The sequence below is a fragment of the Apaloderma vittatum genome, unplaced genomic scaffold (genome assembly GCF_000703405.1).
Source record: "Apaloderma vittatum isolate BGI_N311 unplaced genomic scaffold, ASM70340v1 scaffold12877, whole genome shotgun sequence".
In the NCBI taxonomy this organism is placed as follows: Eukaryota; Metazoa; Chordata; class Aves; order Trogoniformes; family Trogonidae; genus Apaloderma; species Apaloderma vittatum.
This window is the reverse complement of record NW_009724635.1, coordinates 18,616-34,332: the sequence shown is the minus strand read 5'-3', so window position 1 is coordinate 34,332 and position 15,717 is coordinate 18,616. Positions and strand designations below refer to the sequence as shown.

Sequence of the window (15,717 nt, the reverse complement as noted above, 5' to 3'; positions counted from 1 at the left end):
CTGAACCGCAGATATTGCTGTAAATGTTTGGACCTGTACACAAATATCACAAGTAGGTTGCATTCACAAAAACTTCCCAAAATCTCAGTGTTTGTGTTCACATTTTTTCCCTTGGGGACACTGAATGAGATAGCTGATATTCTGATGGTGTTTCCACTACTCGGCTATTAGCAAAGATGGCTAGGATCTCAGAAAAATGTTTTGTAAAGCTTAACCTAGGAATAGAAGCTTAAAGAAAAAACAATGCATTTTTTTGGTTGGACAAGCAGACTTTCAGGACACGGCATCAGACATATGCGTTTTATCTGTCTCAGAGTGCTTCATGCTTCAGAAGTCACGCACATTGTGCTGGTGTATTTTATTACACTCCAGATTGCATTTACAGTCAGAATTCCTTTCTCCTGTCGTATCAGGATCCATGCAGTTTTCTCATCATCCTTCAAACCAAACAAGACCATAACTTTCCATAAGAAAAAGAAACTTCCTAGATCACACCCAAGCCCCAATCAGACATGCAACTCAGCTAGCTGCGTTCAGGCAGCAGGGTGTGGGGGGGAATATTTCCTTCTGCCACTGTTTCTTTCTGGCTGAAGTTGGTTGCTGTCATGAAATATCCATGTTCTACATATCACACATTTCTTTGACAACCTGCTACAGCAGTATCCTGGAATGCTGAATATCACTAAGCTTCAAATTACTGCAGGTTTCTGTTCCTAACACTCAAAGAAAATTAAAAGCTGAGCAACAGTTTACAAGGTGTGGGCTTCTTAAGCAATTACTCCCCAACACATAAAATACTGAAAATTTTCTCTGTTCTTTTTCAGAATAGACTTTGTGCATCAGGCATCGGCCTCTGACTTTAGCCATCAACTACTATTGAGGCATGGTTTCATCTTTCACTAAAGGATTAGCCCATGCCATTCTCATCCGATACAGTCTTGCTCATCCATATTTTTAACACCTTATTTTTAAATGTCTCTTTCCTGGTTATAACATGAAGATTATTATTCTCAGAGGTGATGAGGAGACGACCTGTATGAGCATGAGGGGAGCGTTCCATTAAATCTTCCAATAAGCTCCGAAAGGGCTATAAACTCTCTTTGTTGTGGGTGCAGTTGGACCTTTTCTGTTCTCTTCTTTCGCCAGGAAGATATGAGTGGCTGGAGTGTTTGATTCTATATATAACTAGTTGATGTCAGCTGGATGCCAAGCCCTTTGAAGAGGATCAGCCCCCAGTTTGTCTCGGTACTAGGTACCATGCAGATCCAAGCACAAGGGTAGAAACCATCCTGGACCAGGCAGGTCATCCCCACATGTAACTAACTCCTGAAGCTTCAACTAAAGGGTTGACATCGCATTTTTCTGCACAACAAAACCGTAGGGTAAGTGTATCGTTTCCTGAAATATTTTGACATTGTCTGTCCTACAAACTGTCATGTAAAGGACATTTATGTAACCTCTTGGCTATGCAATTAAAAAAACGTTAATTTTTTTACTGAGTCAGAAATGCACTTTCTTTAAAGATGCCAGAGCATCTCATTTAGTTCTTTGTTGGATTAAGAAACGTCAAAATGTAACATTTCTGAAATCATGAACAAAGATGTAATGAAAATTTTAGTTATGAATTTACACCTTTTAATAAAATGTCTAGATGCAAGAAGGCCTAGACCACTGACACTGATTTTGCTACAGAATTCACGTAGCCAAGTCAAAGTACATTCCTTCGAATCCTCTATCCATCAGAATGTGTCCTAGCATCTGTCTGCAAGCAGGAACTGCCAGTGCATTTCGCACAGTTACAAGTGCAGTCTTTCTACATCAGAAATAACTAACTTCACTATTCAGCCATTCTAAACAGGATATTAGAAACTGAAGTTGGCTGAATTGTGCAAGCTGGCTCGGTGATGTAAAAATGTGTTGTTTTTTTTCAGCAAGGAAAAATCGTATCAGCAAATCACAATGTTATCAGATTCTGCCATGGTCAAAGAGAGGAAACAACAAGCATCAGCCATTATGGATGAAATACACAGAAATGGTATAGCGCTGAACCCAGCTTACTGTATATGCAATGTCCTCTAGCCCTCCCTAATACATTTTCTTAATCATAGAGTTTAACTCTCTTACAGCTTTGTCTCTGGGTGTTTTGCCATAAATAATCTTGTGGGAGTATTATGCTGCCTATGGTAACTAATCCTTTTGTAGTTGCCTCTTTTAATTTGAAAGCTATTTTCAGATGAACAACTGCTGTGGAGGAATGAAGTAATCTAACAGCTGATGTACATTCTGCTAGGATAGCCTTTCAGAATATTATTGGGGGTTAATAACATTACTTCATTCCATTTTAAAAGGCTATCATTTAAGAAACATGCTGATCTGTATCCTCTTTTTTTTTTGCTCTGTGTCACTCTGCTTTTTTATATGAATGATAAAAAGTTTTGAAACACGTTTATATCTCTGCTCCTTCCTCTCACACTTTATTGTTGTAACTAACAAAGTTTACTAGCTTTTGGCAGCTCTCTCTAATGCACAGCCACCAATTAATCTTCTGTGAAGAAATTTTACTTTTCTGTTGTTGCACTGATGAAAACGCAGGCATTAATAAGGGGGTAGTTTGACTTCTTAAAGAAGGTTCTTAAAAATACACTTCTAGTGTGTGACACCTTAAGAAGCAATTAATTCAGTTGGGAATTCAGATCTGCTTGGCTTTCATTAGGTACATGTTGGATGCTTTTGGAGATCCTTCCTATCCTCCCCATGAAGCCTTTTTCACCATCTATGTAAAAGATCAATTTTTAAAAAGTGATAAGCACTCCACAAGCCTCACTAAAAAAAATAAGCAGGGAGTTCCATTAATATTTAGAATTTATGAAAATTATACCACTTAACCACAGAACATTGAATTCTAGTATTGAAAATCGTTCTTGTGGGCTTTTGCTCCAAAGAATTTGGGGACGGTTTCTGTATTCACTCACTGACCATTGTGGTTGCATGAAGAGTACAACAAGAGAGAAAAGGTTTTTAGAAAAAGAAGCCACGCATTTCAGTACCTGATTCTAATCCTTCCGTTACTTCTATAGCTTTTTCCTGTAAATTCTATCCCTAAGCAAATAACTCTTTCCATTCTCCACTGAACACACACTTAAGTCTGAAAGCAGTCTGCCCTTACAGATTTCATTACAACTCCATTATTTATTTATTGTTTTTGTATTGTAAACCTAAGTACTTTATATGACTGAAATACCCTGTAAGCTTTTCAGGAGGGCCAAAAAGGTCTTTCATATGTTTGTAACTAGGCATTTCACACAGTAAATGCTGCTGCTATACATAGCAATGCTAATACATTTCCCATACAGTCCTTGGAATCATTGGCGTTACTGGGTAAGCTGTGCTGACACTTGCCCTTTGCCTCACATAAATTGTCCTTTTTATTATTTATGCATTAGTAGTTTTGTTATCAAGTTTAGATTCCACACGTAAATACAACAGCTTATCCTACAAGATGATACACTGTGATGTGTGGCCACTGAAGGCAATACTAACTCTTCAAATGTATATTCTACTCGTGTATCTTCTTTGAATGCCTGGAATATTTCAGAGTTAAAAATCTCCATGAAATGGGTGTTGTAAGAGTATGAAATTTTTAACTGTACCAGCTCAGTGAAACCAGTAAAGAAACAGAAAGATAATCAAAGTCGTAATCACACAAAGTAAATGCTAGTTCTTTGGGACCAAATCTGAACAATGCTTGGAAAAATCAAGGAGAAATCTGTTTTTTAAAATGGCTACATTCAGCTCTATGAGACTGAGACATTTCATTTTTCCTCTAATTGTTAATTCAACAAACTTAACCTGAGATCTGGAAGGTTATTGTCTTTCTGGATTTTGCATCGCTGTTAGTAATGCTGGTCCTGCAGCTGGGAATATGTAAAAATTACAAATGTACTGTTCCAGCCAGTCTCACAGACCTACAAACCCCTCCACTGTTAACAGAGCTAAACAGTAACAGAAGATTCTGTGACGCAGCGCCTGGTAGCTACTTGTTCATTTCAGCCCCTTTTTAGTATAATACTTTCAGGTAAAGACTGAATCTTAATTCCTTGTTAGAAGATATTCATAGCCGAAACAGTGGTTGTTAAGATACCAAATCAGCCAAGTTCTTAACAGCAGCTCACAGATCACCAGTGTCTGGGCAAGACTGGTAATGACTGAAAGTCCTCATCTGCTGGTGGCTTGTGGGACATGACTTTGTGTTTTAGAGAAGAGTGACGCATCGTAAAATGCTGCAGGAATAGACACAAACTGTAAACCCTCTTTTGGTGTCAGGAGAGAGACTGCAGTAGTAAATCAGTGTGTGCACATGGTGATCTCCCCAAACTCTTGGCTTTTCACTTGCAGACTTGGACTAATCATAACATTCCTAAGGTACTAGGTAAACACGTATGTAGGTAAATATATGTAAGGAAGCCCTTGGAGTTCATCAGGTTAGCCTTCAATTACACTTAAATTTCATGTCGAGTTCTACACTATTTCTTAAACACATTGTTCCGTGGCTACATGACTAACTGTCATGTAGCTAATATAATTAAAAAATCTTATTTTTGATAAAACAACAAACATACTATCTGACACTCATAATTAAAATTTATAATGTAGACTAAGGTATTAAGAAGAGTGTAAACTGGTGGATTAAAGAAGGGTTAGGCAGCGAAGGCAGGAGGAACTATATAAATCATATTTAAATATCGTCTATTATGATTTTAAGCACAGGAGAAGGACTTGGCAGGAGCAAATAAGAAATTAAGATAAAAGTTTAAGATTAGGATTAAACTATGGATTAAACTTCCAGTATTAACTTACAATATTCATTTATGACATTGATGTTCTCTTTCTATCATCCTCTAAATATCCTCCTTTTCTCATTTTTCATCACCTTTTCCGCACTGACACTGAAACCATCCCCAGACACATCACAAAACTAGACAGAAGATTAGATTTGAGCTGGCAAGGGATTCAAATGAACTTCACACTTATGTTTTTGGGATGCTGCCTGGATACACAACAGTACACAACCGGAGGTTACAAAGTACCTTGGAACCTTCAGTTAGCGTTAACAAGAACAGTACGTATGTAAGGGAACAGCAAGGCCCAAAATAGGTAACACCCAGCGTGTCCCAGAAGAATCCCGAGTGGTTCGGACAACCACTTGGCTCCCCAAACTCTGAGGATGGACATACTGCCCACTTGGTGTAGGAATAAGAAAAGGTTTTTCTACATGAAAATGATGCTGATTTGAGGGGGTCATTTTCCTACTCCTTACTAACATAAAACCATCCAACAGTAAAAATCTTGAGAAAAGATAAAATCAAAACACGACCCTTGAGTCTCAATTTCAGGCCACAGGCCAATATCCAGTGCACTTATCTCAACCACAGAGCCAAAACCCCACCACTATCTGTCACTGATACAGCTCCGTTGGGCAAGCTGAGTCATTTTCTTCCATGTTAAGAACTCTGCGTTTTGTCGTTACCTCCTAAATAACAGGAGGTTGTTAGGATTCTTCATGCGTACTATTTTTAAAGCAGAAGTGCATGCTCCAGCTCACAATATGGTTAGCTTCCTCTTGCTCCAGTTAAATCTATTGCAAACATTCAATTTAAATTAGCATGAACAGAAGTGGATCAACAATGACGCACTCCAGAGCCCACAAACTTGTTTGACTTACTATATGGAAAACTCTTGTCTATATGGCTTTGACTAAATATTTAATATACCTGTCTCAATTAATTTTTTCCTCTATGTCAGCAAATCACATTGTTTTTCCAACATAAAGTTACTACGAGACATGTGCCATGATGAACATGCCATTTAGTCAAAGTGAAACTCTGCATGTGCAACAGAAACTTTGACATCAGGTACCTTATGTAATTAATTAATTTGTAATGTTAATTTTAAACTGGGCTTCCTATGTGCTTACTCTGGAAGCAAGATGCAGTGTCTTACATATAATTTGCTTTCATTTCATTTTAATGCATTAAAACGCAAGCTGAAGTTCAGAATTTTAAATCCTGTAGACCACAAGAATATGTAGAGAATAGAATGTCTTATTAAAAAAATAACAGAATGTGATTTCGAATAAGTGGATCAAAGAAAAATACTACACTATTGATATATTGCTCAAAGTACACTGTATCTTCCTACTTTTCCCTCTGAAGTTTATGAACAACTGAGAAGAACATTTTCAATTTATGATAAATGATGATAATGATAAATGAGAAATATTAACGTAAGTGGCAGCAGGATTATTTTCTTAATTCTGGGTTTACTACACTATCCAGTTATTGTTTTATTTGTTAAATTCTACAACCTTCTAAGGAGAAATAAACTAGTAGAAAGTAGTTTGTTCAGTGCTGAAGTTACTGCAGTTCTAAGGTTTAAGCTTTGTGTATAGGTTGAGGACATATAGCGAGAGAGTTCAGTCACTAAGCAACAGTTTGCTCATTGCCACCAGCACCCCAGTTTCCAGAATGTGACCATGAAGATGACCAATAGAGTTTCTGATATTTCAAGTTTTCCATTTACAGTCTTCCCCTGCTAATGCATTTTCATTTTCAAATCCAACAAGATGTCACTAACAAGAAAGCAGAAATTTTCCCCAAGTAGTAAATAAATAGTGCATCTAGTAACTCAGTTTCCTCTTGAAGACAATTAAAACCAAAATGTTACAGCTGTATCAATTTCTAGAAACTTATTGTAATTCTTCATTCAGGCTCTCATTTTCAGCACCTTGAGCTTTATTTTGAAAGCTTCTTCAAAAAAGTTGAAATAATACTATGTAATAGAGACCTTCTAAAGCAACCTTTACTTAAAGTACAATACATGCCCTGGATTTCAAAAACAAGCAAAATATTAAAGAATAACTGAAAATAAAATGTTTACAAGAAATAAGACACTGGTAGGTATGTCTGAAGGGGGTTACCTGCTCATGTATCCAACGTGGGCACAGAAAGCTGACTGAAGGTTTGTTGGGGGAACCCGGGGGTCAGAGGGAATTTTGTTTCAGCAGAAGGCAGTTTTTACTAGTCTGCTGTTAAGATGGTGTGTAGGACTTTACAGACCCAATTTTGAGCACAGCTGAATGCAATTCAACTGAAGTCAAGTTTGGAGCAAGTTGGTGGTTTTCGATACTCTGCTCCTAAATCTTGGAAGAATGATTAATTTCACTAACCCCATAGGAAGCGAGCTATGTGCTTAGATAAGTACGTGTTAAGATGTTGGATTTCAGGTGTAGGGTATGCAATATCAGGCATTGAAGAAAAACAGAGGTATGTATTTATCCGTTGTATTGCAGTCTCACCCAGCTTAGACCTTGGAAAAAAGGTCAGCGTCCCCAGAGATATCATGGTAGAGGAACTATCGACACTCAGCAACAGAGGGGCAAGACTCTTCAAGAGACGTCAGCGGAGATCAGACAAATACACATATGAAAATTATCATTATGTAGCAAACAAGCCAAGAAATGTGAGTATTTTGTAATATTCGTAACTTATTAATGAAACACAGCGAAATTAGCTTGGGTTCCCTTGCTGTTCACGATACACATTGTGCATCATTTATTTGTAGTTTCAGAAGGAATGAGAAAAAAAAATCCTGTACTAGTACAAGGCTAAGATGAAGTGAGACATTTGTATTTTATTGAGCTCCAATATCTGAAACCCTTAATACTTAAGGACATCAGATTCAAATCATTCTCATTCAAACCTCATTCATGTTACTAGTGATCAAAGTTCTTATCCTGTAAAAACTGGCTCATCGGACAATTAACTAGTTCATGTGAATGATGATATTCAAAAGGTCAGAAGAAATAACAGTCGGTTTCATGCAAACAGTAATTACTTTTACTAAAACAAGTTGGTGGTCTCAACCTATTCCCAGGGAGCAAAATGACTCTCACAACTGGCACTAATATACTTCTGGCCCGTCTGTCTCAACAGGCAGAAAAGGGATGGAGTTTGTCACTGAATGACAATTATCCTTCTTTGATCTAATCCTTTAGGAATTGAGTTAAAGCATTATTGGGAATCTTCATTTCAGGAATTAAATGGACCTACCATTTGCTTCATCCATGGCCTTTGTAAAAATATTTAAACTTTTTGCTTAATATCTGAGAAAAGGGAAAAGAACATGCATAAATTTTACCTAACTCTCCAATGTGCTGCAACGTTCAGTTATTTGAACATGAATACTCTATGCCCAGTCTAAACACAGTACACAAGCAGCCCCTCTATTCCAGCACCACATTAAATGCTGCTTCTCGGTTACACGTGTGCATCCCCACTGATCTCACAAAGCAAGAGAAGAAGCAGAAGTTGTCGCAATACTTCTAAGCTGCCTTGAAGATGAGAAGAAATACATGCTACAAAAGTACATTATTATTAATCAACCTTGGAAATATTTTCTGTATAGATGGTGCTATGATTGTACTAGCATCCAACACCTACAGAATCCATACGAAGACTTTGACTCAAGTCTTCGCTTGGGATAAGAAAAATAGTAACTATACATAAGGTATTGTTGCGATATAATCGAAAGTTTGTATTGGTACAAATAGGAAACAATTAATGTATTAATCAGAACAGTAAAGCACCAAAGTGCTTACTCACGTTTAATTTTACTAAAGAAAATACATATACCCTTGTAAATAGAAACAATAACATGAATGCAGTTTGTTGATTCTAAGAAAACCTTTTGTCTAGCTGTGTCTCATAATAAGGCTTTGGGAGCAGACAATAACAAGCAGATTTGCAATTTACTGTTGTCCATGTCAACCAAAATGCTGAGGGACCTCACAAACTCAGAGGCAATTACTGGATCTAAGTTCAGGTATTTTCAATATCACAGCTGAAATCTCTAAGATATGTTTGTTGCCTTCTTGATGAAGGAATTCTCTATGCTTTGTTCACTGTAAGGGTAAATACATTCGTAATTCTGTGACCTTCACATTTCCCACACAAAAAAATTAACTTTACTGGGGACAAGAAGTATGGCTTAATATCCTTTGTCATGGAAGAAAAAATTTTACAGTTCCTTTTTTATAGTGCAAATACTCCAAGATTCTTTAGTCGCTAACTCAACAGAAACTAAACTACACTGGGATCAAATGGGATTATGTTTGAGTTTTGATAAATCTGGCTTTTAAAAATAAATAGGCATAATAGAAATCCCATATAAAAAATCTGAATAACTCAAACACCCCAAACCATCCATTAGAACGCTGTTCTTCAGAAACCCATCTATGAATACTGCCCCGACAGCTTCTCCCTCTATTGAGAAGCTACAGAGACAAATTCTGAGCACACCACGCCAATCTCATGAGAATTTCTGTATCCAGTTCCATGCTTTTGGCACCAAGTTCGACAGATCAGTTCCCCTCTTTTCTGCTTCTTCCCACAAAAACAGAGTACACATGCTGTACAGTCAGTATGACATTCCAACACATGAAAAAATGATGTCACTTGAGTTTCTGTTCCCTTCCCTTAAATGCCTAGTTAGCCAGCATTGGTCTTGTCTTTACCATCTTTACGATTCTGCCCGCCAAAATTAATCTTTCTAATGTATTTCAGGATGGTGAGAAAACATTCTGCCTTGATCTTTTTTATTTCAAGTTTAAACAAGTATTATTTGTTTGCTTTCCTACTTTAAGAAACTCTTGCTCTAAAAACAGTCTATATTTAAATTGCTTTTAGCCTATGTGTCATAGCTAAAATAAGACACTGACTTCTTACGAGACTTAAATTCTATATTTATGCAACAATGATTAAGCCTTTGGATGCTTCCTTAGAACCCATGACTCGCTAGGAGGGTGGAAAATAACAGCATATCATGAATCTCCAGAAAGTGACCTGCACTGAAGTTGTTATTTCCGTTAGAAATAAAGAAAAGAAAAGGAAGAGAAAAGAAAAGGAAGAGAAAAGGAAAGAAAAGAAAAGAAAAGAAAAGAAAAGAAAAGAAAAGAAAAGAAAAGAAAAGAAAAGAAAAGAAAAGAAAAGAAAAGAAAAGAAAAGAAAAGAAAAGAAAAGAAAAGAAAAGAAAAGAAAAGAAAAGAAAAGAAAAGAAAAGAAAAGAAAAGAAAAGAAAAGAAAAGAGAAAAGAAAAGAAAATCCCAAACAAAAGCAGTTCAACAAATGCTGAGAATTTTCAACTGACACAAGAAGAGACACTTTGAAGAATCAGTGCTTGGAAATTCAAATGCCTCAAAGCCACCAGGTTTCTTGAATCTTTGAGTAGCGAGGGGGCTCTCTATCTCTGGCACAGACCAGCTTCAAGCACCTAGTGATCCAGGGGGCACATTTTATGGGGTCCCCCCGCCAAAGTGAACAGATCTACTCTTTGCCATGAAGCACACAGCCAATGTGCACAGGTAGATTTTCTGGTGATTGGTGTAAGCACCAGAAGGGATGAACCCTCCTCATGGACTACATATCAGTAGTTAAATATCCCAAACTTAGGAAAAGGTCCGAGAACTCAGCTGGATGGTTATAAGGCGTTAGGAGTTTCACTGACTTAGCTCACCGTATCGCCAAGCCTTTAAAGAAAGTATTCACACACTTTTAGTACAGACATTTAAAAGTGTGCTGGGTTATCACTCCTAACACTGAAGCAGTTTTTATGTTTGCCTACCTAGCCAACACAAAGGAGTTGGGAAACTGTTTCATCTTTTGACTAACAGCCAGAAAATCCTGGGGAGTGCTACCTAGTGATCAGGGTACCAAAGAGCAGGACAAAACGCTTTCAGACCCTTGGTCTCAGATCTGGGCTGTAAATCACAATGTCACTCCAATCTTCTGCAGAGGATCATGGAGGCTTTTTTTTGCCTATGTGTTTATTTGTATTTGCATGCAGCGTGGAGAGCCCATACAGAGTGTTAAAATGGACGGCCTCAGTGTGGAAGGAATTCCCCAACACGCCCCAATGACGCCTCCGAATACACCTGATCCTCGGAGCCCACCACATCCTGATAACATTGCCCCAGGTAATACATGAATTTACAGACATTGGGTATGTTTAGTTCTAAGTTCACAGCAGAGAAAGGATCTCTATAAAATCATAGCATCAACAAGAATTTGTTAATGGACTTACTATTAGAAATCAGTAGTGAAGTGGTGCTCTTCATTTGCTTCTGTAGACTTTTAAAGATATGCTGTTCGTACTACTTACCCATAAACTGAAACCAAACACTAATATCAAGAAAGATTGCTCCTATTTTTACTGGTCTTATAAACACTGAGAAATAGATCCTCAGATATAAAACCAGATTACTATACTGATTTTTTTTAGCCAAACCTGTCTTTCTAATATACAAAGCACTGATCAACAGTCTGGATGTTATCCATTGCAGTTCAATTACCCATAAATGTACATCTGAAGTTACTGTAAGTTTTGGTAGAAACCTTTACAGTGGCCTAAACTTAAAAAGGAATTTGCCTCTGGCTGCATAAACTGTTCTTTTCTAAGTTTTCAACTGTGAGGGTACCGTTGCCTTAATGTAGTGAGCTACAAGAAGGGCTTATTTTGTATTCTTTAAAGACTAGCAAAGGCTAATTTGTTTTAATTAATTTATTCTGTGATATAGCCCCCCTTCCTGTTTATGAATTATCCATGAGCACACTGTGGTTTTTACAAATCCATTCTTTGTTCAGAATTACTCAATGCACGTTTTGTGCAGACCTTTTCTGGTCTATGTAAACTGGGTCAACGCTACCCTGGTAGTGATGGCTAGGATTCTGTGCATCCACTGGTCAAATACAATGCAAACAAAGGTAATTTCCATTGCTAAGACATGATAGAAGGTTCAAGCCTTTCTTTGAGCAAAAAAAGGTCTGGCATTAATTTAAAGAGCTACATGTAGTGGAAGGGCAAAAGGATAGAACAGATTTCCATTGTTTTTCAAAGAAAGAGTATAACTCATATAATTGGATAATCCTTTGTTGGTTTTAATTCTTCAAGTTGTACATTAAGGTCTGGTTTGTGCAGCCTTCCTTATTTATTCCTGCCATATTGTGCTTATCTTTAGCTAAAAAAAAAAACCCCTGACACTGAATAGGGAATGTATTTATGCAGTAAAATTCAGATCAGAGCCTGATCCTCAGATGATTATGCAGAGAAAAGAACTGATCCTTCACTTTTTCAGATGATGAAAAGGCCCAGAGAACCAAGTGGGTAGAACATTTTAAAGCATCTAAGGCAGAGGCAAAGAGAAAAACTCCACTACAATGGCTGTGATCTTAACTCCTTTTAATACTTTTTGGAAGTTTCACCCAAAGACTAGAGAATTATCTTAGTCTAAACCAAAAAGGTTGGGTTTAAAGTGTTAAAACGAACAATTGGATCAAGTCACCTGCCCAAAGCAACACAGAAACAGAAACAGAAAGCTGGCAGGGGAAATTTGGAGCCTTTTAGATGTGTTACTTCCTAGTTATGAAGCAGAAAACATAAAACATTATTAAAATGGTTTTGCTCTGATCACCTTGCAGGATATTCTGGACCACTGAAAGAAATTCCTCCCGAAAAGTTCAACACTACTTCTGTACCGAAGTATTATCAGTCTCCCTGGATAGAAGCCATTAGGGATGATCCAGAGTTGCTGGAAGCTTTATATCCAAAACTTTTTAAACCCGAAGCAAAGCCAGAACTGCCTGACTATAGGAGCTTTAACAGGTATTTCTCAACGAACAATGAATTTTACAGTGCAGAGAAAAATTACTATGAAATGAAATATGTCCAGCAGTTGTAAAAAAACTAGAATCTGTGTTTGCAAGTATAAGCATTAACACAAATACACACTCAGATTGCGAGTGGCTAACAAGAGCATTAAGGAGGAAACTAGTCTCTCTCTAGAAAGTATGGACCCAAAATTAAATTGCAGAACCAGTAATGCAAGATGTATTGTTGAAAATATTTAAAGAAAGAAAGAATCAGAATCCAGTGTACTCATGTAAATGGGAAATGTGGGCTACACAAACGCTTCAAACTCCTTTCACTATTTCTGTTGTTGACAGCAGTAGGTACGAGATCCTAAGATTTATCCGGGAAAGTCACAGTCAAAACTTTGTAAGCTGTATAATGCAAACTACTCTCTTTTTTATTTTATTTTTTTTTAATACAACTCAAATGGCTTGTTTTTTAGGCAATGACAGTACATCAAACTTGATCCCCCAACCAATCCCTCACTCCAAATAGTTAGCAGATTGCATATTTTATTGCATCTAACATTTTTTATAACAAACTTTGGCAAGAAATTGACCGATAAAACATTACAAGTGGACTTAACATTTAACGTAGAATGGGACCTGAGAGTTACTCGCACAGCAACCAGTATAATAGAACATTTAGTAGAACTTCTAGATATATGCTCAATATAGGGTTTTGAACTACTTTTAAAGTTTTAAACCACCTTCTCATCTATGTCTTTCACTTTCATTCATATCACCCATGCTATGTTTATTTATTGAACTTACGGACAATGTTTCTCTAAATAACCCCATCTCAGTTCCAGACAGCTGAGCTAAACCAAAACCCATTTCCAAAAGCCAGACAGCAACCTATTGAAAAAGAAAATGGCTCATGGCAATAAGAACTTAGAGAAAAATACTACAAATATTACTTGTGCTCCTGCCGTTGAGATGGGCCTCAACTATGAGTGCTAGGACTAAAATCTTACACAATTCAACATCAAAACTGGCAGCGCAGACAGCACACTAATTCTGATTTCCTAACAGCAATATACATCGCTATGTTAATAATTAAGTCTGTGTGTCATACTCCTCTCAGCAGACAAAAAAACAAATACAAGCCAGAGAGATGTGCCACAGCTGCTAACACTGGAACAGTAACCGCACAGTTTACTTACTATGGTTACTGTAACTGACAAAACAAACAAACCCAAAAAACCCCACACCAACGATACGTATCCATAGAATAGAACTCGAACCAGTTCTTCCTCCCACAAGAGAGTTTCTGAGCCCAGCATGTGAAAGATGGGATCAGACAGGGCACAGAGGCCACATTAACAGGGATACGTGTCTTAAGATGCTATTCAACGGCTTCTCTGTGGACTTCTAGCTGCTCTGGGGTCCCACTTCCTTTCAGTTGTCCTCTTGTCAACACTGAACTGTTCAAATTTCTTTCTATGGGGATTTTTGCTAAGTATGACACGGCAGAACTCCTGGCTCACCACTACCTGAATTTCTTGAACATATGAGCACTCATACAAGGGAAAGGTCAACATTCTCCCTTGTGACTGTCATAAACCCATAAAACCTGGCACATAAATCCAGATCCAGACTGTGAAACTGGTACAATTAAAACACAAGGCATACAAATATAATCCACCACAACTATCCCTCTCATGGAAAAAAAAAAATCACATCCAGAAGGAAACAAAAGGATGCCCGGTAGACCTAGAAAAGCTGTTACACACAGTACACTCAGATCTATGTTTTCTAGCAAGAAGGAGCAGATCAGAAAGGAAATTGAGAGTTTGTGAAATCAAAATTCAAGATACTAGTCTCTTGGAGAGGATTTTACAGCCATTACGTATGTGTCTACACTCCTAAAAACGTACAGGAGAGTGGAGTGTCTGATTATGGGATTCAAAACAGGCAGCACAATGCATGCCAAGCTAACCAACAGAAAACATTACAGAGAAGGCTAAATATGACTTAATTTTCTCTTTGCTAGGGCCATCAGCACCTAATCCTGTCTGCCTGTCTTCAGGTCAGAGCTAGATTAAGTATAGTTAAAATAAAGGCAGATTTGAGCATTTGTCTAAGGAAAACATTAGGCCTCTCATGAATTTAGCAGCCTATGAGTTCTGTGTATAAAGTGAGATATCTCTTTGACTTCTGTGTCTAGATCCTACTAGGTCATTCTGTGCATCTAGGTCACAGCATCCTTGAGTTCCTTAATTGCAGTCTTGGAGAGAAAGCAAACGATACTGTATTAAACAATTAAAGTGTGATAAAATGACACCATTTTGTTATCAGTGAGGGTATCAGTCAAGGCTTTCTACCACGCTTCATCATTCAGTAAAGTACCATTATGTTTGTTCTGCAAAACACCAGCACAGTCAGCATTAGTCAGAAGGGGGTGTGGTTACCAGTAAGTGTGATGCACAGGGCTCCCAAAGGAAACGGGCCTGAGATTCTTCCCAGCTCATTCAGTGGCCTTTCTTAAAACAGCGCTCAGACTTTAGAGGCCACATCAGGTTCCTTTCAGCTTTCCTCGTTACACAACTGTAAAAGCAGCACAACTTGAGCAGCTAGGGATGCTTGATGTGTTGGACTAGCTACACACATGCGTGGCTTCAAAGTATATCCAGCATCAAAAAACAGTCAGATTTTTTTTTCACTGTCAGCCTTGAAGAAGTTACTCTGGACCCTGTGGCAGTGCAATTTTTATAAAAGTAGCAGAACCGGAACGAAGGAACTCATGGAGGTATTAGGCACAGGGATCTGGCAATGCTGGCAGGGCAATGAGGGAAGAAGCGCCAGCAGCAAATGTCAAGTCTATTTGCCTTCTGAGGGAGGGCTTTCTGTGAGACAGCCAGTAACGGGTTCACAGCACACTGCACTAGGCAGAGTGCACAGCAAGGGGGTTCTGAGGATCTCTGAATAGTCTGCTCAGACCATGCTGTCCTTCCTTTTCCTTGATGAAAATGAA

General features: G+C 37.8%; 1 protein-coding gene across 2 annotated transcripts in view; it reads left to right on the top strand.

The window, feature by feature from the left end:
* The first annotated feature begins 1,232 nt into the window (after positions 1-1,232).
* Positions 1,233-15,717, top strand: part of MYOZ2 (myozenin 2) — an 18,237-nt gene continuing 3,752 nt past the window's right edge. The window contains exons 1-5 of one of the 2 annotated variants that reach the window (XM_009872594.1): positions 1,233-1,382; positions 1,932-2,035; positions 7,349-7,518; positions 10,900-11,029; positions 12,531-12,714. In XM_009872594.1, the coding sequence (XP_009870896.1) occupies positions 1,960-2,035; positions 7,349-7,518; positions 10,900-11,029; positions 12,531-12,714 (560 nt within the window). In that variant the 5' untranslated portion in view covers positions 1,233-1,382; positions 1,932-1,959. Of the gene's footprint in view, positions 1,383-1,931; positions 2,036-7,282; positions 7,519-10,899; positions 11,030-12,530; positions 12,715-15,717 lie in introns of both variants that reach the window. The other variant, XM_009872593.1, reaches the window with a different exon arrangement.